General features: G+C 37.8%; 2 protein-coding genes across 6 annotated transcripts; one reads left to right on the top strand and one right to left on the bottom strand.

Moving 5' to 3' along the window:
- Positions 1-680: 680 nt before the first annotated feature.
- LOC103718763 (protein SAWADEE HOMEODOMAIN HOMOLOG 2) lies at positions 681-17,345 on the bottom strand. 5 transcript variants are annotated; one of them, XM_008807719.4, is made up of 10 exons: positions 17,095-17,328; positions 11,872-12,011; positions 11,408-11,493; positions 11,275-11,320; positions 11,059-11,197; positions 6,676-6,742; positions 5,495-5,546; positions 4,959-5,135; positions 2,837-2,956; positions 681-1,293 (listed from the first exon to the last, which is right to left on the bottom strand). In XM_008807719.4, exons 3-10 carry the CDS (start codon positions 11,482-11,484, stop codon positions 913-915), a joined length of 1,059 nt encoding a protein of 352 aa, XP_008805941.1. In that variant the 5' UTR covers positions 11,485-11,493; positions 11,872-12,011; positions 17,095-17,328; the 3' UTR covers positions 681-912. The 5 variants fall into 5 exon arrangements, with proteins under 5 accessions (XP_008805941.1, XP_008805937.1, XP_008805939.1 ...); XM_008807715.2 differs by lacking the exon at positions 11,872-12,011 and having other exon boundaries at positions 17,095-17,345; XM_008807717.2 differs by lacking the exon at positions 11,872-12,011 and having other exon boundaries at positions 4,992-5,135; positions 17,095-17,345.
- A 6,210-nt stretch (positions 17,346-23,555) lies between these two features.
- LOC120107287 (pentatricopeptide repeat-containing protein At1g77360, mitochondrial-like) lies at positions 23,556-25,467 on the top strand. Its single transcript, XM_039120494.1, has one exon. The coding sequence runs from the start codon at positions 23,764-23,766 to the stop codon at positions 25,210-25,212; it is 1,449 nt and encodes a 482-aa protein (XP_038976422.1). The 5' UTR covers positions 23,556-23,763; the 3' UTR covers positions 25,213-25,467.
- Positions 25,468-27,773: the final 2,306 nt, after the last annotated feature.

Here is a 27,773-nt window from a genome sequence, read left to right as displayed (position 1 = left end):
GAATATGGCCTACAAAAGGGATATTCTTCTCGTGTTGTTCGGGTCTTTAAATCCGTCTTGCTGGTCACTGAATCTGGTAGGAAACGGGCGAACAGCCAATTGAGCTTTGTACTACGAGTACAAACAGGATTATTTTCAGTTCTCCATATATATATATATATATATATAAACAGGAGAGGATTGACATTTCAAGGAAGGCCACTGGGAAACTATGTTTAATTTAATAAGAAAGATGATTGAGGCTCTACTAGCCTTGTCCACTGGTTTTCCCACTGGGATACACTTAATCAAGCACTGCAAGCACTTCTCATAATCATAATCAAGTTAAGGGGCATTCAACGGCAGGCTCTACATAGCAGAAAAATTAAAACAAAAGATGAGCATCATACTGAATATTTGTCATAAGCTTCATTTTACAACGAGGCCTGTTTTAACTTATGCAAATCCAAGGTTTTCGGCACCGACAAGATGATTGTTGGCATAACTTAACTGCGATTGCTGATGAATGACTTCCCATTTCACCATGACAAATTGCAACTGAATCATGAGAACCAATTTAAATGTTCTCTCATCTGATGCAGCGCAGCCTAGGACATGGATTATGCTGACGTTGAGCTCCACAATTCACACTTGCTAATGTATTATCTGGTTAAAACGGGATCCAAAAAAAGACAAAAGGATGAATGATGCCGACAGGCAAACCCTCTTATAGCAGCTGATGAACGGCTTTCACCGCAATAGTTTCCGACACATTCAGAAACTTTTTTTTGTATCATCTCATGATTTCAAAGATACTTGTACAACATAATAAACAACTCCAGTGACAGACAAAATTACCTATTGAACATCTTTTTTTGTGTCTGTACTTAATGTCAAAATACTATATGGAGAAAACATGCTAAAAACAGGACTTCACCCACCAGCTGATCTGCCTTCTAGCGGTTTATCAACATTATCAGTGTTCACTGCAGCATCATCCATAGGGACATCTGGAGCTGCCCTGTTACTGTTTTCAACTGCTGTTGTGGTTATAGGAATAGCCTGCATGCCAATAGCCACCTTAGGATGAGGAACAGGGACGGTGGTAACTTCATCTGTGTTAACATCCATCAGTTTGTGCTGTTTCCGGGTCCTTTGTGCTGCCAGACCTGGATCCTTAGAAGCATTTGCCAAAGAAGGATCTTTGGGTAGAGCCCGCAGATCAACAGATCCCGATGCTTTTGAGGCTTGCAGTAACTGTAGCCGGTAATCAGTTTCTGGACGCCTACAAACCTTCCTTAATGGTACTATTTCCTGCAAAGGAATAAAATTTTACGAGACCATTCATGTGTGCAATCCTAATGAAACTCTCATGATAGATTAGTTGTAAAAGTTTGACAGGTGATCAACTGACGAGTTATGCATTAATTTCCTGCCAAACTCCAAAAGCATAGACCTACAGTAATAATGACATGCTTAGATAAAATGCCTATATGTTATAAAACAAAGGAGCTCTTTTTCCTTCAAACCCTTCTTATATAACTGTGATTCCAGTCTCAAAATGGACCAAGCTAAACTGACAATGCACCATTAAAAATCGTGATCAACCATTTGTTTTTAAGCATCTGTTTTGTTGGTGTATAAGAAGTGATGCACATCAATGCAGAAATAACTGGTGATTCCAGCTACTGAAGAACAGCAAATATTTTAACCGTGTTCCAATAAAGCGTAACTATTTATCTGGTAAGCAGTGCAAAGTCAGTAGTTCGCAAGAATGGTAGCAACTGTCAACTACTCTAGACAAAAAGGTAATAATCATATGTTAGCCATAATTTAAAAAAAATGTCCATAAAATTATCTACATATGCTTTGTTGTGCGCCCACTGTGGCTAGCTGCAAAGCCTGGTTACATGGTAGTGTCAAGGTAATCATGGCAACAGTGAATTTCTGATGTAAAATCACAGACACTAAAGGTTAAAAATCATAGCTTCAAACAGTCTGGAGTTCCAGAAATCTTCGCAGAGCAACATGGAAAAAGAAAAGGATATATATACTCAAATTATATTTTAACAAAAACAGTCTAACTAATACATGACAAAACATTAGGGGCATATTTGGATGTCAAGAGATCTTATCGGTCCAATAAGATCTTTCCGGCTGGTTGGTCTGTCTTCTGCAAAATACAATGAAAAAGCAGCAGCTTAGAGAGGTCGGACTCCTGGGGATATGACTAATCCTTAGTTTTCAGGGATAAGTAACCAGTTCTGAAAGGTAATTTATCTTATACCAGAAACAAGAAATTAGTTGTCATGAAGCTCATCCTCTTAAACCACTAACCCTTCCTTCCTCATTCCAATGCAGTTATTAGAAGAAAACACTCACAGCATGATCTCATCAGACATAAGATCTCCCGGTATCCAAACACGCCCTAAGTGCCTCCTTTGATGCCCTCTTGCCAATGTCATAAGGACATCCTCCAGAATGGGGATGGGAACTGAGAAGAGGAGATACAAGGAAGAAATTAAGCAATTGGAGAGGCTAACCAGTTCCACAATGCCAATCTATGAGATATTGGATCTATCTAGAAAAAAGATCTTCAGTATTCCCAAAAACTTTGGTTCATCATCCAATTTGAGCGCCCCCCCCAACAAAAAAAAAAAAAAACTTAACCCTCTTCACTTGTCCTATCTTCTCAGATGATTCCAAATCTAGTGAAGTTTATCCTAGGATAAGCTAGCAAAAATCCATACAATCATAAATGAGAGAACAAAGTCATTTTGTTCTTATAACTTCATGCCATTAATGAGAATTCAATCAAAACATGATATGAAGTAGGAATTAGAAAATACAAAAGTACCTCAGACTGATCATGATCATAGCGGACCAGGAATCTACATCGACATCCACGTATATCATGTCTCCGTCTTTGTGCATCAAGGACATGAGCATCAAAATAGAGAGCCTGCTCTTTACCTTCCTGATGCATCCAACGAGAAAAAGCCACATCAGTAAACACAGAAAAACTACAAAAATAATTTTCATTAAATCTTAAAAATGCAAATTCAGGTATATTTTATTAAGTTTCAAACTTGGGTGCATAATTTTGTTGCAATAGCGATGCCTTCAGGTAAAATGATGAACAGCAAAACAATAAATTATACATGATAAATCTTTCAAATCATTGACTCAAGTGTCTTAGGCTGAGAAACCGCCCCTTCAAGTGGTGGTAACTTCTTGAAAATTATTGAGAAGGATGACTGCCCTTTAAAGGAATCATAAACCATTTTAATTTCCATATCCTCCACCTTAGTGACTCATACAGGAATATATTATAAATTAAGTTTTAAAATTGGTGTGCCTGGAACCGTTCAGAGCATATCAATCATGACCAGTACAAGCATGAACAAAATTAAACCCTTCACCAATATAAAATGACCAGAGTTTCGCACATGTCATGCACTTGATTCCTTTTCCAATGCACCGAAGGAGAAGACATTTCTCTTTTTTCCCCTTCTTTTTCAGCATAGAAGATGCACATGAAGTGCATGTGATCTGGAAGGAAAAGAGTGGAAAGGAAGGCAAGCATGATCCATTTTTCCTCTATTAGTCAGCATTTCATGCCCGAGGCACAGCAGGCCCAATATGTTTTTTTCTACTCAGCAGAATAGGGCCTGCGCAGGAAGGTTAGACTTCATGCTTTGGAGGCCACAGCATGATTCCGGCCTCCAAGCCTTTTCTGGTATATATAGTGAATTTGTATCAAAGTGGAACTAATTGGTTGAGATACCTAGGGATTTGTTCATCATTTTATTTCAAAAATTATTACATGTTTTATCAGGTATAAAGGCATCAAATTATGGGCCAGTATAATAATTGTGGTGGACAAACAACAGTAACTGAAACAACCAGCTAGAGTTAATGTCAGGAAGGTCAATTATCAAAGTTATTGTTTCCCTTAGAAGGACAATATATAGACATTGAATCTTAGAAAATATATAGAGAATAAATGGAACTTGAAGCAAGCAGCAGGAGAAAATTTCAACAAATTACAATTCAAACTTGTGTGAAAAAACAAAAGCATAAGTTGACTTTGGAGACAGGACATTAAATTTAGGGATCCCTACTCCCAAATAAAAGGTTAAACATGTATACTGAGAAGAACTTAGGGAGACGAATCCAGAATTAGTGCATACCATGCATATGATTTGTATGGTATGATGACCAGTTGGCACCATAAACAGGGTATCTGCAGTCATAGTACTAGCATATTTTCTTCATATCTTGTATGAGCAGTTGCACCACAATCTAGTGTGTTTAATTCAACAGTCAACCCATTGTATGACTGTTTGCCAATCAGGATGGTTTGAGAAAAACCCTAAGATGCCCCATCCACACACTACTTTTTCCTTCATTTAGCAGTCCAGTCTAGATATCAGAGAAATGAAAAATGTTAAATCTTGGTTTTACAAATAGATTAGAAAAGTAGAGTGAAAGAATAAAATGAGTTTTCTAGTTTTCATAGGCCCACAAAAAGCCTGAAAACAAAAATCTGTTCTTGTTGCAACAGATACATGCAATTTCATGATAATACAACATGGAATTATAAAGTCTCACCCAGACTTTATGATCTGCATATAGACTCGACCAAGGAATGAAGGATTTCTCATGCATGTTAGATTTAAAGTGTTTTATTAGTATATTTTTTTATTAACATTTTAGTGCACTTTTTGATAATAATTACAATAATATGGACAGACACTTTAGCTTGCTCCAATACCAAGTTGCAGAATTCAAATACCATTACTTCTGCCAGAAAAATAAGTCTCAAGTGGAACTGGTAAAATAGATTGATAATATTAACTATAAATATTCTTTCAATTCATGCTCTTAGGAAGTTGACTAGGTTACGAACCACAGGAAGGTTAACTTTTAACACAATTATATTACTGCTAGTCAGAAGGAAGGATCCATATATAAACCTTTAGAAACAGTGGTTGTAAGCTGACTAGCACCTGAAAACAAAGTATGAGATCTCCTGGAAGTACTGCAACACATTCAGCAGCTTCACACGGAAGAGACCGTTGTCTCACACATCTGCGTACGTTAACCCACTCATCCTCTTCGACACCAAAACCGGCAAATCGAACACGGACTTCCTGAAACAAATAGCATGTTTTAAGAATTAGACATAAATAGCAACCTCAAACCCATCTGCATTGAAATTAGACATTTCTAGTAACTTCAATACCATTTATTTGGGTCAAATAGAACCAACTTCACCATTACTTCCAACAATGTATGATATTCATGAAGATTTTAAAAGAAAATATGGTTTTCTTACTCCTCTTTAATATAAATACCACCTTCTATAGAAGAAGATGCAACAGCAAGTCAAAAATGCATAGAATAGAAAAATTGCCTTAGAATCATCTATAGTAACAAGAACTTTGATTAAAACAATAATCCATCACATCCAGTATTGCCAACTGAATGCGACAGAATAAGTGATTATTACCGGATCTCCTGTTTCAAACATTCTATGGGAAAGAAAGGCTGCAACATCATACCTGCAAATGAAAACATTATAAGTTCAATAATAAAAAGCAGAAGATAGATACCAAAAATTACCAAAAAATCTAGTGTACTTTTAAGAGAATGTGCTGGATAAATATCAGAATAAGGGAAGACATAAAACTTTATCACTGCAAATGTTTGTGCCAGTGATGTCAAACCCCTATAGTTTAAATATACATGGATTATGGAGAGGTTCGCCACTGGGGTTTAAAACACTAGCACTTCTTTACTGCCGTGCAATCAGAAGTGAAGTTTTAGGCCCCGTTTGGGGGATCTTTTGGAGAACCAAAAAGCACTTTCTGGCTCTCCAAAAGTGCTTTTAGATAAAAAATAGTGTTTGGTAAAAATTTCGAAACTCTCTCCCCTCTCTCATACTCTCTCCCTTTCTAAATCCCCAACTCTTTGGCTTCCCCAAATCTTGCGAGTTCATTGGAACAAGTATGACTGCTATGCCTCCAAATCAATCACAATCTTATACCCATACCCGTGTCACGTCAACACAAGTACACCGGGACAAAGTGTCAAGTCATGGTAACATAGATGTGCACCACTCGCAAGCTCCATTAATTGATCCATACCTAAAGGCATGGAAGTGTTAAGGCCCTAACCTTTATATGTCACCCTTCAGTTATTCACCGGTAGTTACCCCAAGGGTTTATAAGTGTTAAATGTGGCATAAAAAAGATTCTAGCATAGACCTTACTCCAACATGAACTGCTTGCGCACAACCTTGAGTACCATAATTTGTCGAAGGTTGTGCTCTCAAATATAAGTAACCAACAATGTGTTCAGCTTTTGAATAGTAGACGAATATATGAAGCAAATTATCATATTATACATGTAAATTAAAGCATTTTTAAAAAAAGGCAACCGCAAGGCCAAAAGTCTTAAAGGATTGTATACTTATTTCTCCAAAATGAAAGGAAAAGAATCAAAACAGGGTCAAAATGACACCAGTGTTATGGAATGTTATGTAGACATTTTTTTGCCCGTGACTTGGTTGGCAAGAAGTGACATCGGTGTTATGCAATCAAACCAATTTATAGCTAAAACGAAACTGGAGTAATATATGTATATAAAACAGCACATATCAGCACAAATGTAAAGCAATATAATTGTTACCATGCCCCATCCCTAGCTGATTTTGCTTCAAACTCCACTTGAGGAGTATCCATAGAATTTCTTCCTGCTGAAGTTGTGGAATACCATAAAATGTTCAAAGGTGTTCTAAGAAATGTTTAGCAACAATTGAAGCCCAATAATATTCAAGTATGGAAAAATGAACAAGCTCTAAAAGCCATATCAACAAAATAATCAAGGCAATCTAGAATATCATTTGCAAAGATTTTGCTTCTTTTAAAAGCACAGAGACTTAAAACATGTAGCCAAACAAATTGATAGCATTCATAATTTTGTATCTTAAAATTATAATGTATTTGATGTAGTTTTTAACACTATAAAATGACTGTGAATATACCTTGCATTCAGATAATTCATAGATCACAATAACTATATGACAGTAATTCCTAACAATTGAAACTAATTAAACCTCAATATAAGTTTACTTATATATTTTGAGTGCTAGGTAAAAAGATGTGGTTTAGCTCCAAATTTCCATCACAAGCCAGCAAAAAGGGCTAATAGCAGACAAATGAAGCCCATACTTGTGACGATGCCAATGAACAGTCACTTTATCACCAATGCAGAAGATCCAAGACATATGCTAAAACTCAAATGATACCGGACCTATGTGTGTTTGGATGTATCTATGCATGTAGACACCTTCAAAGTATGAATCAGCCTATATATTATATATCTGAATCCCACCCACCAGTTGCAGCAAACTCTTCTTGAATAAATAAACTGTAATACTTATCTGTTAGGGAGTATGCAGCACTTGCAGTGGCTCCACTAATAACCAGTTGATATATCTCTCCTTTCCTGATTTGTTAGCGGTGATGAATCCACCAGGTGTCCTTAAATCAACACACTTGTCTATCTTAGCTTCAGGCAGTGTTTTCTTCAGAAGTAACCATAAGGCCTTGGATGAGTGGAATGAGAAAATGGATTGGCTGGTGAACCTACAGTACGGGATGATTTATGCTCGCATGGAGATGGTAAGGCTTGAGGTCGAGGAGGAAAAGGAACAGAAGGCCCTATGGGATCGTGCCTCTGTCTTCAAGAACATTGCATCTGCCCATTGGCATCGGAAGCATGAGCCAGCGAATGAGAAAGAAGCCAACGGCAAGGTTATATGAAGAGATATCTTAGGAATAACTTCTGGCTGATGCATCATGTACTAATCTACCTAGTTATAAACTTTTATATATAATATCAGTATTAGTATGAGAATTATTAGTATGCTAGTGTCAAGAAGAAAGAAATTTAGTGATTTTTTGGAACTTATATTAGGGTTTCATAATTTATTCATGCTTTCTTTATGAAAAAAAGAAATTAAATCTTGTTCCTGCCCGATTTCTGAACCAAACTCTGTTGGACATGTTTCATCCAGGGATAAATATCTCTCAATTTTTAACCTCAAAAAAGATAAGAAAAAGTGGAATAGGAACACCTATTCTTGTAGATTAGTTATTGCTTGTTTTGTTTTGCTGAAGCTTATTTTTTCCTGTTTGGGATCCAATAATTCTAGGTTTGAAGGTATTTTTGTCCATATAGAAAAAAAAGAAGAAACAAGGGTCATAGTCTGGATCAATTAGCCAGTTTTCAGGAACAAGCAAGAAAGGAGCAGCTATTAGTCCAGAGTCTGTTTTCAGTCCTTGGATCAATTAGGAATGTCCAAAAAGTTACATGAATGTTGAGCAAAGATCTAATTGAGATGTAAACTCAGTCCAAAGAGTCACAAGATGCTCAGGCACCATCATATCACCTCAATTAACCTTAATGACTTCATGAAGTTCTGTTATCTGTGAAATTTTGTCACCTTGATAAACCTCGATGATGCAGTGAAATTTTTCTATCTGCAAGATATTCATTGGTGTTGCTTCTGTGCTCGAATCTTCTTATATAGCTCCCTGTTAGACAGCATTGTCCTCAAAAACCTTAGCAAATAAATATTTCTGAATTATTTGCCGATAAATCACATGAAATAGCACCCCAATTAGACTATGGCAACCATGTAGATGTGTAACTGGCCAAATGCTCACGTTGGAAGGCCTTTCCAATGTCTCAAAGGGCACCTTTCATCAGTTCCTTATAGGAGCATTTGAAATAAATAATTTTTCTGATAACCATAATTAATGTAGTAATACTGCCCGTGATCTAAATCCTGGGAGTCTTGTGCAACTGAGATAGCAGGATCCTCCTAGCATATACAAGACCTATTGGGGTTTCATCTGAATTCTGAAGAATAAAGTCATGTTAAGTGCTGAATTATTGCTTGAATTTTCACAAGTAGAAGTGGCATTTTAGATTTTCAATGTTGAGATTAGCTGTGAAAAGGTCTCTTGGAGATTCTTTTCATAGTCATTTCTTTTTTAATTTTGTCAACAATGAAGGGGATATCCCTTTTAACCCAACAGCAGGTCCATGTGATAGCTTGGTAAATTCTCTTGGTTGCAAGTGTTGGAAATATCTGTTAATGTAAGAAATCTAAAGCTGTTAGTGCTTACCCAAGCTCTCACATCTCATTCAGGTCCTTCATGTATATCGCTTATATAGGCTTGCTTTATTATTGTTGGTAAAATATCATTTCAGCATTTAATTGCACTTACAAAGATTGGAAACTTCTTATCATAAATTAACTTGCAATAATAAACTATGTTAATCTACTTAACCATGAATTCAATCTCCTTGAACTGGTTCCAAAGTAACTTTCTTGTTGATTTATATCATCCACCATCTGTTTAGCATCAGGAATGAATAATAAATGGTTAACAGAATGGAACATCTGGATAGGAGCGAGAGTGCCTGATTGTCTGTTGAATCACCATTGTTGAATTGCACGACCATTTTGACTTGTAATGGGTGACTACGATAGACAAGTGCAGATGAAGTGTAAGATACGTCTGAAAACAATTGGACCAATGGTATGAAGTATATGAATAATATATGTATTAGTTTTTAAATAATAATATTAGCTATACGCAAAAAATTGTGTTATATGAATTTTATTAAATTTATTTGCATCATGGTATTCATTTGTCTTATATCTAAACAATTTTGGAATCATTTTAGGCATTTGTCCTTTTGGACATTTTGTCATTTAAAAGCAACCTTTTGGTTTACCATCCAAACACACCGCAAAACACTTCTACAGCTTCAGAACAGCTTTAGAAATCTTGATAGCCAAAGCTTTTACAGTAAAAAATTGCTTCATCCAGAAACAGCTTTTAACCTCAACACGAAGCTTTTGCCAAAAACTACTTTTCAGCCAAAAGCTACAGCATCCCCAAACAGACCCATAAGCAAGCAATAGCTACATCTGTAACCAGACAAACTTGCTCATTCCAGGCATAACAATAAGCTATTCCTAGCATAAACCCATCATTTATACTTGCCTACTTTTTTGTTATGAAAATAACACTCTCAGCCAAAAGTTATGTCAGAAATTATAGACAAACAGAAGTGGGGATGACTTGTCGCACAACTATACCAATAGAGGAAGCTATTCTAATTCCAGTAGTCCGTACTCCCAGCCCATAAACAGGCTTAAGATACAAACAGTTCCCTGACAATCTGAATGCCAGCAGTATCCTCTTTCAAGACATAATTGTGCTTAAGGCAAAAGTTCTACTTGACATCAATATTGTGGGCAGAATTGTCTCCCACTATCTTCAGGCTCTTTTTGAGAATATAAACAACTCGCTAAGCTGGAGAAACTTTTCATCTATTAATTTTCTCCTTTCCTGACCATATACTCTTAATCGTTTGGTGCAAATAAAAGCCATTTTGAAGGTGGCACAGCACTACCAAATTTTGAACCAGAAACAATGCAACACGAATAGACCTATTGATCAGCCACTCTCTAGATGGAAACATGTGAACGAGTGAACCTAATTTCACCCATTTGTGTGTACCTTAGCAAGACCCCAGAAAGGAATTTGTAAATATGCATGGTATTTAGTTTTTTTAAAAATAAAAGTAATGTATCATAGTCCAGAAGCATTTTGAGTGATGTAATTGGTGATTAAAAAAATTGACACCTATGCATTATCCTTAGAGGTAATTCGATTAATAAAAAGTGATCAAGACTTATTTCAACTTAAAAGGTAATTTTAACTTAATAGAGAATATTCTATTCCAATAACTCAACTACTACACAGCTATGATGCACAGACTTAAATCCGCTCAGGATTAATAGTCGAAATTAACATAGTTACATGAATCCTGTTGAGCACAACACAGACCATGAATGAATTATGAGTTGTAAAATTATATCAGATGATAATGTAAATAATGTTCTAAAACTATATCAGAATGACAATGGGAAAATGGAGCACTGAACAGCAATTCCACCATAACTGAGATAAAATCTAAGATAACTACCTGAAGGAGCAGAAACTGGAGCTACATTTCTGAAAGAAAGTGATTCATCCCGAGGCATAGGTGAGATGCTCAGCTTCCCAGGTGCTTTACCTAATTTTGCCCTTTGGGCATATCTCCTATTTTGGAACCAGTTCCACACCTGTAGCAATCTTTGTAATGAATAGATAATCCTAAAAGGTTTATATTTTGGAGATGTATAACTAGAAAGACTGTAACCTGCTTCGGCTGCACCGCAATCTTTCCAGCTCGTTCGGCAGATGCGCTTCAAGCAGATAACATTTTTACTTCTCTTGATAAAATAAGTATGGAAGTTGCCAGCGCTGAAAAGAGTACTATGTCTTCTGCATACCTGAACTTTTCTGCGAGAGCACATATAATTTCCCGAGCAGGTATTGCATTATTTACTTCTTGCAAGCACATTTCCATCTCCACCACCTTAAAATGAACAATCATCAGATCTCATCAGATAAATTAGCAAAAAATTTAAACCAGAGTAAAAGGTGCATCATGGAATTAAAGTGTACCATAGTCAGCTAAGTTATGTCTTTTTTAAGAGGAGAAAAATTGATATTGAAGGTTAAACTATGATATGGAACCCACTTTTTGCATTTTATTTACGACACTTGAAAATTAATAACAGTAGGTGGGTAGGTAACATACTTACACATACTATATATATATATATATATATATATATATATATATATATATATATATATATATATATATATATAAAGATGAAAATCTGCAAACATTCAATGACTTATATAAGAATAATCCTTTGTGTACCCTGGGATGTACACCAGCACGTACCCGGACAGAGTTTCTGCGGGACCACTGAGGGTAAAATGGGCATTAAGGCTTCTTTTAAACCACCTAGCTGCCATGTATGTTGCACAAAACCGAGTTTGGCGCTCATTCCAAGTATGCACGGGGTACACCTAGCAGTACTACTATAATTTAAAACAAATTATCTGCATTAATTGTCTACAATTTGCATTTCATCTATGATCTATGAAACTTGAAAACTAAAAAGTAAAACAGTGGAGGATGTGCCTTAAGTGTCTCCAGAATTGATAGATAATAACACTGAGTACAAGTTAACTTGGAACAGTTACTGAACTTTTGTCACTTGACATGAAATTAGAATTTAATACAAAGGCCAGGAAACTCAGGTTTCGAGGGGAAAAATGATCATGGATTTCATTCTCGTAATACAGGTCCAGTAACAAGGAAACAAAGAATATGGTGAAGAAGTTAATTATATAATGATAAGAAAGATGATGTATTCATATATGTCAGTTAGAGGCTTATTAATATGCATGGCATTATTACTATATGGGGCTATTGAACAGTAGTTCCACTGTCACCAGAGTTTCCACATGTATAAGGAATAGTTTCTGCCAGTATCTAGCCAGGCCTACCGGCACCTAAATAGAAACCAATACTTGCTGTAAATTGACAGAAAAGAATTAATGTGGCTAGACTCTCCTTGTGGAAGTGTTCAAGAGGAGATTTCATGCTATTACACTCTAAGCACCCTTCACTATGTCCAAATAACAGGATGACTCGAGATATTAGTTATCATTGCTTTTCTGATTGGGGCATAAGAATCAAACAAGAGAATCAAATTACGTTGATTAACTAACATCTTAAAGGAAAACATGCTAATAAAAAGGGAAATTTCCAAAAAAAAATAATGCCTCCAGGCCAAAACATGGCTAATGACAGCTTACGAGCAGGTTAAATTTACACATGGTCCAAAAAAATTTCAATTTATTGAAAAATGAGTCAAGAACGAAAGAAGATACCGAATGGTAGTTAATACTAAAAAAATATAAAACAAGACAACTAGTAGTTAGAAAAATCAACACAATCCGATAGAAAAAAATGGGAAAAAAAAGATACCTCATCTGATATAGCACATGATGTGAAAAAAGAGGTTAATGGGGTGGAAGGGGTGGCCATACATGGAACATAATTTAAAGCGTCTTGGTTTTATTAGAAAGGCAAATATTGTAATTTTTTCATAAAACTACTGACAACAAACAGAATGTTTGAAAACATAGATTTATGTAATTCATGGAAATCATTCCAAGCCCTTCCAATTTATGATATTAGTAGGAATATAAACATTGTTTAAATTTGAGCTACATAGCTAATAAAATAAAGATGAGTGTGCAATCAGATTGATAGATGAGTGCATAGCGCCGTAACAAGGTTTAGTGAAGTTCCCGGGAAGAGCCTTTCTCAAAATTGATGCACAAAATTGGATTTCTTTTACATACCAAAATGAAAGTCGTGTTGCTTTCATGCCAAAGCAGAAGATGATAAGGATATTGTATCCATCCAGCTCCTATGGGAATGCTTGCAATTTAGAGATCATTAGAGTTCATTCTATGAGGTGATCTATCCTCTCAAGGGTTTGTGGATTTTAATGGACAGCTGTTTAGCAACCTTTTAGAGCACTGATAAAAAAAAAATGGAGCTATAACTTGTGTTCTTTTTTCTTTCTCGTTTTTGATGAACTCAAGACAATGTAGAGTAAGACTATTGGTGGTTCACTTTCAATAAAGCAAGCTTCGGAAAATGGATGGATCAATAAAATAAAATTATGTGACAGACACAGGGATCAATAAAATAAAATTATGTGACAGACACATGGATCAAGTGCTTTTCACATTTGAGATAGCATTTTAGCATTAGTAAGTTCATTCACTCAATGATGCACGTTAGTGCTTTTCCTAGCATTTTCATACAGATTCATCCTGATCATGTAACAGTACCTTCCGCAATTTCAGCTTAACTCAACATTGTGTTTCCTCTTAACTTCTAAACTATAATTTGCAAATCCCATAATATCAACACCCTGTTTATGTTTCTTAAGAGAACCTTCTTCATGTGTGGAAGCTTATAATCACCAGAAATTTCCATAAATATGCCATCTAATTGGCAGAATAAGTAATCTTGATTGTCAAGATTCTCATTTTCTAGTTATCAAATTAACTATTTTCCAAAATAGCCCAATCACTCATCCAATACAATGGCTGCTCCTCTTAGCAGCTAGAATCTTCCACCTAGGGTAATGCACCCGGTTCGCAATCTTCCAGGAATCTCCAATCCGCACCCGGTTTCTAAACATTTCCTTACTAAAAGGGTTTCTAAAGTATATGCTTACCAACACCCATACGTGGACCCACTCCCACACCCACTTCCAATTCTGGCAACTTAAGAAATGCTTGCTCTTCCTAAGTCTGCAAGAGCAACTACAAGTAAACACAAATGAGTAAAGAGATAAACATATGGTTTCATCGACTGTTGCAATTAGGGCATCCATTAACCAAACTGTCCTTATTTGCCAAATCTAAGTTATGATCTCGTTTACAACTTCCAGTCTTTTACTCCCATTTTTTCTGTAACCAAAAGATGGGGAAAAGGACAAAAAGGCAGGCCCTGGAAGGGAATGAGATCCGATGTATAATTGGCAGGAAACCAAGGTTGGTAAAGAGCACCAAATCTGATAAATACTTCAGAGACAGTACGATGTGGTAAAGAAGTGATGGTGCTTGACCTTGCATGGAAACTTTCAAGATGAACAATAGGAAAGATTTGAATACATTCTGCTGGTAAATATTGAGTTGGAAAAAAGATTTGAAGGAAGAAACGATAGGAACGTCTCACTTGCTATGAAGCTAACCGATCAAAAATAGGCATAATATATATCCCTGGGATCATTATACCCATAAACAAATAATGTAAGAAATACAATTGCAACACATAATGATCCTGCTTTATATATTTATCTACAGAAACAACTAAAATTTGAGCTTTTACTCACGTCCCTACTTCATGTCCTATCAGCAAGACCCTCTTTTCATATCAAATTCATCTCTATCAACTAGCAAATTGCAATTTCCATATCAAAATTATTAGGCCACCACCAATCACAAGTAAAGTTTCTCAACATTATTGGCAATTTGCAGTTTCTTTTACCACCACCTCCCTCCACTATTATTTCATTTCAATCATCTACATCTCGTCAGCAACCTCAATCACTGCCACCTCATTATCCAACTCCAGCATTTGCCACCAAAAGCTTACCCGTAGAGTTGATAAGGGGTTCAAGAAAAAGCAATGTGGCGGTGATGAAGGTGATGAGGTGGTGGTGATTTTTGAAAAGTTAAAAATCAACAAGGAAAGCATGACAAAAAAATGCAAACTGATCAAGATAAAGGAGGTCTTAGTAGTTAATAAGATACAAGGATTATTTATAATTTAAGAGATTTAAAAAAGGTTTAATCATGCTATAAACCCTGAACTTTTTAAAGATTTTCATTTTTATTCTAAACTTCAATTTAATGCAATCAGGTCATCCAACTTCCAAAATGTTGCAATTACTTCCCTGGTCGTTACTTCCGTTTGACGGCCATGACAATAATAGTCACGTGTTATCATGTGACACCTAATGGTTGCTAATGTCGCACGAAACTAGCTAATACGGACTAAACTTTCATTTCCGCCGTTTTCACCCCTCTTGCAGATAGGGTATCCACTTCCCATTTCGCTCCTTTCCGCTTAACGACTAGAGACCACCGAAGGCTGCGAGACATTGTGTTGGTTTTTTCCTTAGGCGACGAGCGGCAGCAACCGGCAAGATTCCTCTCTACTTCAGTGACGAAGGTAGGCTTGCATTATATTTTCTTATTTTAGTTTTATCGTCCATCCCTTAGGTTTTCCCATTATCTGTTAATCCTACATCCCTCACTCACGTGATGACCTTCCAACTCTCCTAGATACCATCTCTTTCAAATGGGCTTCGGATCATAGAGTCACACGATGTCCGTCGCCAGTCTCCAATCGCCAGACAGGAAGTAGGGCAATGGAAGGAAATGGGAAGTGGAAACCCTAGCCAAAAGATGGGCGAAAGGAGAGATAAGGAGTTTAGGGCAACTTTTTCCATATCAGCCAGTTCCGTGCCACATCAGCAACCATTACATGTCATGTGATAACACATGACCTTTTCCATCACGGCCATCAAACAGAAGTAACAGCAAAGGAAGTAAGTGCACCATTTTGATAGTGGGATGATCTGATTGCACTAAATTGAAGTTGAGGATAAAAATGAACACCTCCAAAAAGGTCACAGTTTTTGGCTTGATTAAGCCTTCAAAAAAACCTAAAAGAGTCTTAACATGATCAAATCAAGAGTACGGATGTGGTTATTGATTCTACAATAATCACATAGAAAAAGGTGGGGGTCATGGGGACATAAGATGAAAATCCTAGGGCATTAAATATCATATGCCAGCGTACAACCTTAACCATAACATAGTATCGGTCACAAACGGTGGACAGCCCAAATTTAAAAGGAAAAAAATATAAGTGTCACATTTCTCAATAGATTAGTGCTTCATTCTACATAAGAGAACACAGATAATGGTCGGGAACACAAGTATATCCATTAAGGCCAGATACCTAAAGGGAGTTCATGATCATAATGCTACAAATAACCTCATGCTGTTCAATAGTTTATCCGGGTTATTGTCAAAAGATTATTACCTTTTACACTAAAGCAGTAGACAAGCTACGAATTTTACCAACAAAAAAATAAATCATCCCCGAAAGATGAACGCACATCAACGGAGAATGTGTGCATCATACTAAATTCCACCCAGCACTAAACTCCACTTACTCCTCTCCATCCGACAGCTTCCCAAGATTCCACCCTTTTTCTTTTAATTAGATCCGTTTAAGGGCCCCGAAGTAAAATCTCCTAACCTCAAACTCCCCCAAATCATCACAAACTAAAAAGAGAACCAAATACTTCAAAAAAGAACATGCAGGCGCATCTTCTACAGAAAAATCCCAAAAGAGTGCTCTAAACCGCACCGAAACAGGATCAAAACCCTAAGGCAGACAGAAAAAATGAAGAAAAAACGAAAAGATCAAAGAACACGAGAACATGCGAGTCGGTCGCGGAATCGAGGAAAATTTGGGGCGAGAACGGGATCAGAGGTAGGGTTTCGAAAGGATCACCTCGTTATGCGTGAACCGGAAGACGGGGCCTCCGCCATGCGGTGGTCGACCCATTCGATCCCAACCAGAGAAGGCGAGAGAGAGATGGAAAGTGAGGGGACGCCTTGGGGGGCGCTCTCTCCTAAATTCTAATTTATGTTTCTTTCTCCTCTCCTCCCCTCCTCAGCGGTTCTCTCTGCTACCTGAATCTATCGCTTTCTGGCCTTTCATCTCCTCCGAATTTCGGCTAACCGCCTCGCAAACTGCCGTAGGGGTCAAACTAGGGCTCGGTCGATCCATGGCCGCATTAGTTAGTCATATCGATCCGAATCAAATGGTATAAAATATACCGTATCAATTCCATAATGATATTTAATACAGAAGGCATACTAATATTCGATCTATCGAAAAAATTTCATACCATACCTACCGACATAATACTAATATATCATCGGTATGAAGTCCGATACCGAGAAGACGAATCTTGCATGGTCAAGCCCAACCAGCAAGCTTCATCTTATTCGGGTTAGATATTAAAAAAAAGTTCCAACCCGATTCTAAGTTAGGTTAGGTCAGGATTGGGTGTGAGCCCAACTTGAGTCTCCGCCAAAAGCTCAAGCTTAACTCGACCAAACTTGGTAATTAAATAATTTAGTTATAGGTTATCTACCATAAAATAATTTAATTATATGTTGTACATAAAGTGCTTGTGTACTTTATTTAACTATATTTACCTTGCTGTGTTGTATAATTATGTAGGTGCACCCTAATAAAATTTCAATGAATCTAATACTAGCCCAACCAAAGGACTTGAAGCCTTTTCCCTATCTTAAATTATTTGTTCAACCAAGCTAACTCGGTCCATCCCAACGCTAACTGAATCCAACCCAAATTTGGTCTAAGAGAGGGTTAGATTGGATACATCAAGTTGGACTAGATTATGATCAAGCGATATGCAACGGCAAAATTAGGTTAAAGTTAGCTCCTAATCTAACTTGACATTAACTAAGCACAACTTGAATCTAGACTAAAATGGAGTTAGGTTGTGTTTGATTTGAGAAAATCCAATACAAAGATCAAGTTTAATTGGGTTAGAAATAGGAGGTAAATACCGAACTAGGTTAAATATAACTTTCATGAGGTTACGGATACCTATGAAGCAAAGTTGATCATGGACTAGGCCTCGAGCCTAAACTATATTCATTTTTATTCAGTCTTCAGGTGAGCCTATTTCAAATTTAACATTTTTTGTGCCCAATCCCAGCCCATGATCAGCTCTGCTATAGAGACTCTAGATAACAAGACATAATATATGGGCCATTGCAAGACCTTCCATTGATTGACTACGATTTTGTTGTAATGATCACTATCTACTGTTCTGAATATTCCATTGAAGTAAAGTATGTCTTTCAAAAATGAAGAAATATTTTTAAGTTCGATTCCTATGCCAACTAATTGAAATAATTTTTTTATCTAATAGGCATTATTTCAAGCATATAATATTGATAATTTTTGGTATTGTTCATTCTTTCTCTTATAGTGATTAGCATTGATTATTATAATATCCTTTATTTTATTTATACGCAAATCTAACTAGGACTAAATTATAAAATTAATTGATATTATTTTTCTCTACAATGATAATTACTGGTGTCAAAGAGAGTTTACTGCATAAGGAAGTTGGTATATTGGAAGCTTTCTCTTTGTGCCAATCGCATGGGTTTGCTTTTCATGGTTTTGATTCATCAGAAGAAATGCCCTTTCATATGTGCGATGTCTCAAGTTGGATTCTTTATATATCTATCTATATATGTGTGTGTGTGTGTGTGTTACATAATAATTTTTAAGATGTGTCTGTTAAATCTAACTAGGACTAAATTATAAAATTAATTGATATTATTTTTCTCTACAATGATAATTGCTGGTGTCAAAGAGAGTTTACTGCATGAGGAAGTTGGTATATTGGAAGCTTTCTCATTGTGCCAATCACATGGGTTTGCTTTTTATGGTTTTGATTCATCAGAAGAAATGCCCTTTCATACGTACGATGTCTCAAGTTGAATTCTTTATCTATCTATATATGTGTGTGTGTGTGTGTGTATTACCTAATAATTTTTAAGATGTCGCATGCTACGTAGTTGTTGATTGGACATGCAAAAACTGAGGAAAAAAAAGGAAGGATATTTTTGGTCAAAGTCCTAAACTAATCTCAACTGAAAGGAACTATCCAACTCTTGAATTTTGACTTTGCTGATTTTGAGCATAGATTTTAGACTATAGTTGATCACGTGTGTCCTTCCCTATTTCAAGATATTTATTTTTTATGAACAAGCATATTTACAGTGCACTAAACAAATTATATAGCTAGACGTTTATTTTCAATTGTTATACTAATCTTTCACATACATGTGCAAGCATGCATATGCGGGCTGCGCATAAGAGACAAAGATAGAGAGAGAGATTGTAAACCATACTTATAAAAAACCTAATATTGTTTCTTATGTGGACTCATTTTTATATAGAATATACACAAGTAGGTTTACCGAAAAAGAAAAAGGCCAAAAAGTATTTAAAATAGGGATCTATATTTGTCAAAATTCTATGTTTGGAGGTTGGGCTTCTCCAAAATCCTAACATCTCCATATTGTAGATGTTGATCGGTCGGTATCACTATCGACCTAGCTTATCATAGGATACAATATAGTATGTGTGGTGTTTGGTATTAGACAAGAGATCACAAATATAAGTCTCTCGGCCTTCTTTGCTATCAAGGTCAAGGATGCCTTGTGTTACTCCATAAATGGCCTTAGAATAGCAGCTACTTAGCTAGTCGCAACTTTCGATAAGTCTCTCTAGTCGTTATCCATATAGAATTTAATCTATGAGATCATTTCCTACAAGGAACCGACTGGTGAATGTATATTCTCAATTGAGGATTATGGCTTTCAAAGCTAAGATCCCAAGAAAGAGTAGAGTCGATCTAGTCACTATGAACTTGGATGTCGGCTGAGCCTGAGGACCTTATCCATTCAGCTTAGTCTAAGAACTCTAAGGTTCTTTAGCAACATTATGAATTGGACTTCCTACCAATATATCTTGATGACTGGGCATCATTCTCAATAGCTATCATGTCCCATTGGGCATGCCAGAAAAAGGCTTTTTAGCTTATTTTTTTCCCTTGTTCGAGGTGGGATAGGGTTGCACGATCGTGCGGGCGTGCCATCGGTATCTAAACCAAAAAGAGGTAGGAGTGGAAGTCAATCATCCTACCATGAGTGATAACGACTTCCGCTACTAAAATGTTGCCTTCTTGCAAAAAGGGTAGCTGGGACTATGAAACTAAGGTACGGGCTGAAAGTAAACTAGAATAAACTAAAGCAACTGAAGCTAAAGATAAAATAAAAGAAACTAATAAGTGTTTAATTGGCAAATGGCCTATTTATAGAGTTATATTCTAATATTTACACGGTTCATTCTAACAATCAAGTAATTGCTTACTTTTCTCACTAACATCTATCTTTGTCTGATCTCCACTTTCCTCTACCAATTTCAGCAGTTAGTTTCAACCATTTTCCACTTTCCATGTTCTAGTAATTGCCCACATTTTATACCACATCATGAGCTAGGTTGATAGTTTGATCTCCACAGAACACCATATCTGGTCGGCCTCAAGCTCGATACTTAGCATTTGGACAAGTCCTCTTGACTCAGTTTATGCCCTTGATTCGCACTTCTAATGATTTTTCAGCCTCACTTGGACAATATCCTTTTCACTCATCTTATCAGATGTCATGTGCTAGTTTAATTATTTTGAATCATCTCCTTCAATCCATTTGGACTATCCACATGGCACAATTTGGGTAAATCCATAATCAATGTGCCATCATCTCGAATTTTGAATATCATCACAAAGCTACTATTTGCATATATACCCTTATCAATTTTTTTTTTTTTGCATATCTACCCATTAAGGGCATCTTAATCATTTCGATTTTAAATGTCTAATTCTTAACCACATTAGATGGCATGGGTATAGATAATATATATATATATATATATATATATATATATATATATATATATATATATATATATATATACTTATAAAAATATTTTATAAGTATATACATGCAAATATTAATTTTGGAAGGGTATTCATGCAAATTTCAATATTTTGAGGTATGCAAAATACCCTTTCTAATATATCCCGTTGGTTCTTTTGTTCCTCCTTGATGTGGTCCAACTTCACCTTTGCTTGAGTCCCCACCTACTGCTCCTACACCTCCTCCTCCATTCCTTGTCTTCTCCCCCCTTAGCTACCCAACCTCTAGTTGACTCCCTATTTCTCTCTCTTGTTGCTGCTATTAGAGAGCCCCCACCCTCTTCTCCTCTTCCTCCTTTCCTTCTCTCCTCCCCATCATCTCACCTTCTTATTGACCCCCTCTTCCCCCCTTTTCCTGCTGCTACACGAGACACCCCGGTCCTCCTCTCCCCCACCCTCCCTCCTCTCTCCCCTTAATGCAATGAAGAATCTGTGCTCCTCCTCCTCTCCCTCTCGACTTAGCTATGGCGGCACTGCCGTTGCTTTCCTAAGCTCCTCCCACCCTCGGGTCTAAAGGAATCGACCTATGCCTTCGGATTGATCAGGTCGAGCCAAACCATGCCCAGGCTTGACCATTACAAAGTTGGGTCGGGCTGAGCTTTGGCCAACCTCAAGGTTCTCGATATCTTATGATCGCATGAGCACTGCATGGCCCCATGTAGTATATGGGGACTACAGGCCATGCATTTCAAGGAGCCTATACGATGCATTGATGGTTGTGATATATGAACTGGACTTTGTCAGTTCAAGCACGAAGTGGAAAGGATCCAAACATAATGAGAATTATATGAGACAAGAATTTTGCATGTATTATTTATATAACCAATCTACTTGGTGCGGATAAGAGGAAAAAATAAAATCATCGTATGAGAAAGAAAAGAGGGTATATGGAAATATAGATGCACAGGAAAATTTTTTTTATTCTTGGAACTGTTGGATAAACTTCAATAATTAGATAAGGCTAGAGTTCTTGGAGATGTAGGGTAAGTGTTAGAGTTTAAATTTTAATAAGATTTAATTTTTTTCTTATCTTCAAAATTTTAGTTGGTCTAAATGCTTTAAAATATTTTTTTTGTCGTACGCCTCTTTCAGAAGAGTTACCACTCTTCCAAACAAATGTTGGTTTCTGAAAAGATATGGTATATTATGTATCGTTAAGAAACCATCGCATCTTCTCGATTGTCGGACGTCTCTTTCAGAAGTGCTGTAACTCTTCAGAAGAAAATATTGTTTTCCGAAAATATACAGTGTTTTCGAAATATTACATATCTTTAGAAACAGTCACATTTTCTCGATCATCCTATTAGATTCTATAAATAGGCTCTGGATCCAACATCCAAAATTAATCCAACATAATCTAATCTCTTGCTCACACTCATTGGTGCTATATTTCTCGAGAGTTTCTTCCACAGACAGAGAATCTTTCCACTCTTCAACTTTCTGTTTTTTGTTTTTTATTTTTAATTTTTGTGCATATGAAAGAGTTGTTTGGGTCAAGCCTCCCCAGCAATTGTGCTCGTTAGAGAAAGATTGGGTTAAGTAGGGTTGTTGTACCTTAGGGACGAGAATGCTGTAAGCCCATACATAGGGAGCAAATAACATAAACTTTATAAACATAAACTTTATCACTATAATATAATATAATATAGCACTTGGATTTAATATAAATATATAGTAACATATATATATATATATATATATATTCATATTCAACATAAATATAAATATATTTACATTCACAAACTTTAGGAAAAATAAAAATATACTATAATAACAAATTAGGATAAACTAATTTAAAAATAGAAATATAGAGTATTGAATACTAATTATGTAAATTTAAGTGCGTGCAATATATGTGGAACATCTTTTCATAGCGATAACTCTGTAAATTTGATTGAGTTAGATCCTTGATATGCTCAGAAACATGGCTGTCATTAAGTTAGATCTTCGGGTTTTCTAATGAATTGTTTACACGAATGTGAGAGGTCTAATGAGAGACCTAACCATGAACCCTATTGATCGGATGATTCTTGAGTTTGGATTAATGAATTTTAAGTAGTGATCGAATCTCATCGCTTGTCTCATTCTTTATTTCTCCTACTTCGTGCCAATTCTTGAATTTGAATGTGAAAACTATATAACAGATAGGATTTTTTTTTTTTTTTTGGTAGAGAGAATTTTATTTGTGCAAGTACTACTGTTATATCTGGAGTGAACATAATAAGTTGTTTCCATCCCATCAATCCAAATTTTATTCTCCTCGACGTTCTCTAGCTTCTTTCAAACAATAACATGGTTAGGCGGAAAAAAAAAAAAACAAAAATCTGTGGCTTCGGTAAGATATTCCGCAGCGGTCCTTGGTTTCTCTCATTCTCACGTGTATCGGAAATGCGATGGTGTCGGTCGGCTTAAAACGACCCTCCGTGCTCCGGTGTTCCTTAATGCGACTGGAGCGGGTTCCACTTCTAGGCCTGGTGGTCGTCTTTTTTTCTTTTTTTGGTTTGAGCGGTAGCCTGCGTCTTCTTACTAATTCTCCTCCGACTCTCCCTTCCTTCCTCCCTTCCCGGCCGCGGGAACCCTAGACTGGAATGATCGCGGCGAAGTCCGCTGAAATCCCTAGGAACACTTCCTCCGCCGCCGCGGCGTCGGCGAAGGCTATGCTGCCCCCCGTGGATACCCCACCGGCGGAGGATATCGTGGACTCCCGAGTTCACACCTTCTGCGCGATCCTCTCCCGCGTGTCCCTGGGCGAGGTGGAGGCCGTCCTCACGGCCTCCGGCATCGCCCCCCTCCCCGAGCTCGTGGAGGCCGTCCTCCGCCGTTCCTACTCCAACGCCGGCGCCGCCATCAAGTTCTTCCGGTGGTCCGGCCTCTCCCTCCGCCACTCTTCCTACGCTTGGAACCTCATGGTCGACATCCTTGGCAAGAACGGCCTTTTCGACGCCATGTGGGACGCCATCCGCTCCATGAAGCAGGAGGGCGCCCTCTCCCTCGCCACCTTCGCGTCCGCATTCTCCGCCTACTGCTCCGCAGGCCGCATCAAGGAGGCCGTCATGACCTTCGATGTCATGGACCGCTATGCCGTCCCCCCCGACATCGTTGCCGTCAATTCCGTCATCTCCGCCATCTGCCGCCAAGACGGCCGCACCGCCGACGCCGCCGACTTCCTCGACCGCGTCAAGTCTCGCATAGCCCCCGACGCCGACTCCTTCGCCATCCTCCTCGAGGGCTGGGAGAAGGAGGGCAACGTCGCCCGCGCCAAGAGCACTTTCGGCGAGATGGTCGTCCGCGTCGGCTGGAACACCGGTAACATGTCGGCCTACGACGCATTCCTGGCCACCCTCGTCCGCGGCGCACAGGCCGAGGAGGCCGTCAAGTTCCTCAAGGTCATGAAGGCCAAAAACTGCCTCCCCAGCCTCAAGTTTTTCGCCAACGCCCTTGACATCCTCATCAAACAGAATAACCACGCCAGCGCCCTCGCCCTCTGGGACATCATGGTCGGTGACAGCGGCCTTGTTCCCAACCTCTCCATGTACAACGCCATGATCGCCCTCCTTGCTAACAATGGCGACATCAACTCCGCCTACCGGTTGCTTGACGATATGCCCTTCCTTGGTGTCTTCCCCGATTCTCTCACCTACAACACTATTTTTGAGTCTTTGATCAGGAATAAGATGGCCCATGAGGCCGAGAGGTTCCTCGCCGAGATGAGGAAGAACGAGCAGCTGCCGTCGCTGACCAACTGCGCTGCCGCCATCAAGATGTTTTTTGACAAGTACGACCCGTCTGCTGCAATCGAGGTGTGGAACTGCATGGTGGAGGAATGCACGCAACTGGACGAGGAGTGTGCTGATGAGCTGCTCGTCGGGCTAAGGGACTTGGGCAGGTTGAGTGAGGTGAGAAGGCATGCTGAGGATATGATTGACAGGGGGATTGTGCTGCGCTCGTCCACAATGGAGGGACTGAAGAGTGCCTTCTACAAGGCAGGAAAGGAGGATGCCTATGATCGCATTTCAAGGAGGATGAAGCAGCAGTAGGGCTGTGACAGTTGAATCGAAGCATGGTGGATGGTCGGTATGTCTGCTTCTCTGCTTTTGGATTCTATGTTAATATTGTATTAAGATGTTATAGATATGAACGCAATTGGGGATGCAAGAAGAACAACTTTCTTTATGGATCCAACATATGCTTGTATTGCAATCCCTATTTTAATTGAAATGAACCTATATACAGTTCATTTTTGAATGAGCCTCAAACTTCTTGTCATTCCACCGGCTCTTTATCAGGTTCAATTATGCAGCCAGACATATGAGCAATGGGGGCAATAAGTACTTGGCTGTTATTTATCAATCTTTCCGTTCTTAGGAAGCATCAAGAGTCTGTATTCATAGTCCTTGATGCTTCTTAATAAGTTTAATATGGAGATGATTTCAGTTTGCAGATTCCCTATTCTTCATGATTACTTTGACAAATGCTGTACTGGATATTTATTTATGCTCTTCATAGATGTTTTATGGTGTTTTAATTACTTCCTTATGCTGTTTCTCTCTGCACCCCCTTAAAGGAGGGAATTAAGGTCCTGCTAAGTTGTAGGGGGTACATGAGTCTAATATGAGCATGTTCAATGAGCTTGATCTTAGCTCATTTAATTTCGAGCCACCTCAAGCTCAGCTCGCCTCAGCTCAATTATTTATTTTCTGGATTTTTGCCTTAATTCCTCCATGTCTTCATCTCTCACCTTTCTTCTCTCTAGTCTTGCAACCAGATGTTGGCTTTGAAGCTCTTCCAAGTGGAGGACCAGCTGAATTAGCAAGGTTGTAGCGGAAGGAGGATGCCAAGGTTTTAGATACTGGTGGGATGGTGGGGCGTCCCACCATCTTGAATGTGGGGCACTGTCCTGACTCCTGAGTGTTGAGAAAGAACATCCACCATCTGAATATCGAGATGCCGGCCATCCCATTTCATGGAAATTCTATGGGAAAACCGGGCATCCCCCTTCCCACGGTCTTTAAAACCTTGGACGATGGCAAGTTGAATGTCTAGATGATGGAAATCTTATCAAGCCACTAAATTGGTGGCACCTTGATACATACATTATTCTGATTTCCTAATTTAGGTTTAGTTGTGGTAGAAGTTCAGTTATAGGGAGAGTCTAAATCCATTTTGGATTGGCCATCATATGTTTCTTATTTCATTTCTCCTTTTCTAGTAAGTTGAAGAGTCATGGATTGCCAAACTATTTCATGAGTACTGTTTTTCCATTTTGCATTCCTTATTCTTGTAGGATGAGTAATTATGAATATATAAATATGCAATGATGGTATAGGACACATGCTTTGTGCATGTGAGAAGTTCCCTATTCCATGCAGCACAAGAGGATTGGTGTAAATCTTGCAATTGGTGCAGTACATGTGGTTATTTGAATGCTAAGTGGGAAGCTGGCAGTATGTGGGCTTCTATAACTCCTTATGTGCACTAACTTGCACCCCAAATCATTTCCCATAAATGTGTAGTTCCCTAGGGGCTGTCTATATAAGTAATCAATTTAATGAAATCAGCTTAAAAGTTTTTGTAGGTTTTGTCCCCTTGAAGTATTGGAATATCCCTTCTTCAACATTTTTTCCCTTTTTTCTTTTTTACTGGTAGAGATATAGGATGCTACCACTCTACCATATTGAGTGTTTGTTGTCCTTGGGGCTTCGATCCAATATAGAGAGAACAAAGATGCAATTGAAGTTAGGGCCTAGAGGCAAAAGAGATATGTTGAAATTCTTGGTGAGAGTGTGGATATTTGGGTAGAAGATTTAGGTTGAAGGTGGTAGAGTGAAGGGATATAGATGCTGCCGCAGTTATCATTGTTGGAGAGATATAGGGAGAAGAATGGGACAGTTAGAGATTCATTTGGCTGTCCAATTGATCATATCCATTAAATATCAAATGTTGTAGGTGTTAGTTCGACATCTAGTTAGGCATTTGTTTTACTCATAGGCAGATTGGAAATTGAAAACGTGAGGCATTGAGGTCAATGTTTCACTATTTTCTTTTTTTTTCTTTTTTTGTTAAAAGGTATGTTTGTGACATTTTTTGAAATGGAAATCCTTTCTATCAAAAGGTATGGGGAAGTCGAGGGGTATCTTGTGATGGAAAAAAGCTTGCCATTGCCAAATTTTGATTTAAAGTTGCCATTAGTAACCATTCCATCAAGTGTTTTAAATGGTGGTTTCATTATGCAGGTGGTCAGGGGACCACATAGCACATATGCAGTATGCGGATTGCATATGCGGGTGCGTATGTGATACTATGCTTTAGCTATCTAAAAATAAGTATAATATATTAAATGCAATAATGACAATAATGGTAGTAATTGTTTGGATGGAGAAACAACAATATCAATAACAATGATTACTATTAATTAGTGCTTATTGCTTAGTACTTAATACCTTATAGTAATAATTATAACGTAATTATTAATATCTAGATCAGGCTCAGTGGAAACCTACATCAAACCTAACTGTTAACTTGAACTCGCTTTCCCTGCATGGGGCCACACAAGAGTAGCTGTAAATTTTGGCTCTAGAATGCTAAGCGAGCTCCCATA

This window comes from Phoenix dactylifera, unplaced genomic scaffold, assembly GCF_009389715.1.
Source record: "Phoenix dactylifera cultivar Barhee BC4 unplaced genomic scaffold, palm_55x_up_171113_PBpolish2nd_filt_p 000818F, whole genome shotgun sequence".
In the NCBI taxonomy this organism is placed as follows: Eukaryota; Viridiplantae; Streptophyta; class Magnoliopsida; order Arecales; family Arecaceae; genus Phoenix; species Phoenix dactylifera.
The sequence above is the reverse complement of the archived record's forward strand: the minus strand, read 5'-3'. Positions and strand labels throughout refer to the sequence as shown.

What these genes read in the sequence shown, in the direction of transcription:
- LOC103718763 (XM_008807715.2), bottom strand. Translation starts at nt 17,148, where the DNA reads ATGGGTCGACCACCGCATGGCGGAGGCCCCGTCTTCCGGTTCACGCAT. An exon ending in TTGCGGTGCAGCCGAAGCAG is followed by an intron (nt 11,198 to 11,274) that starts GTTACAGTCTTT and finishes AGATTGCTACAG; the next exon opens with GTGTGGAACTGGTTCCAAAA. An exon ending in ATGATCATGATCAGTCTGAG is followed by an intron (nt 1,294 to 2,836) that starts GTACTTTTGTAT and finishes ATTCCTTTGCAG; the next exon opens with GAAATAGTACCATTAAGGAA.
- LOC120107287 (XM_039120494.1), top strand. Translation starts at nt 23,764, where the DNA reads ATGATCGCGGCGAAGTCCGCTGAAATCCCTAGGAACACTTCCTCCGCC.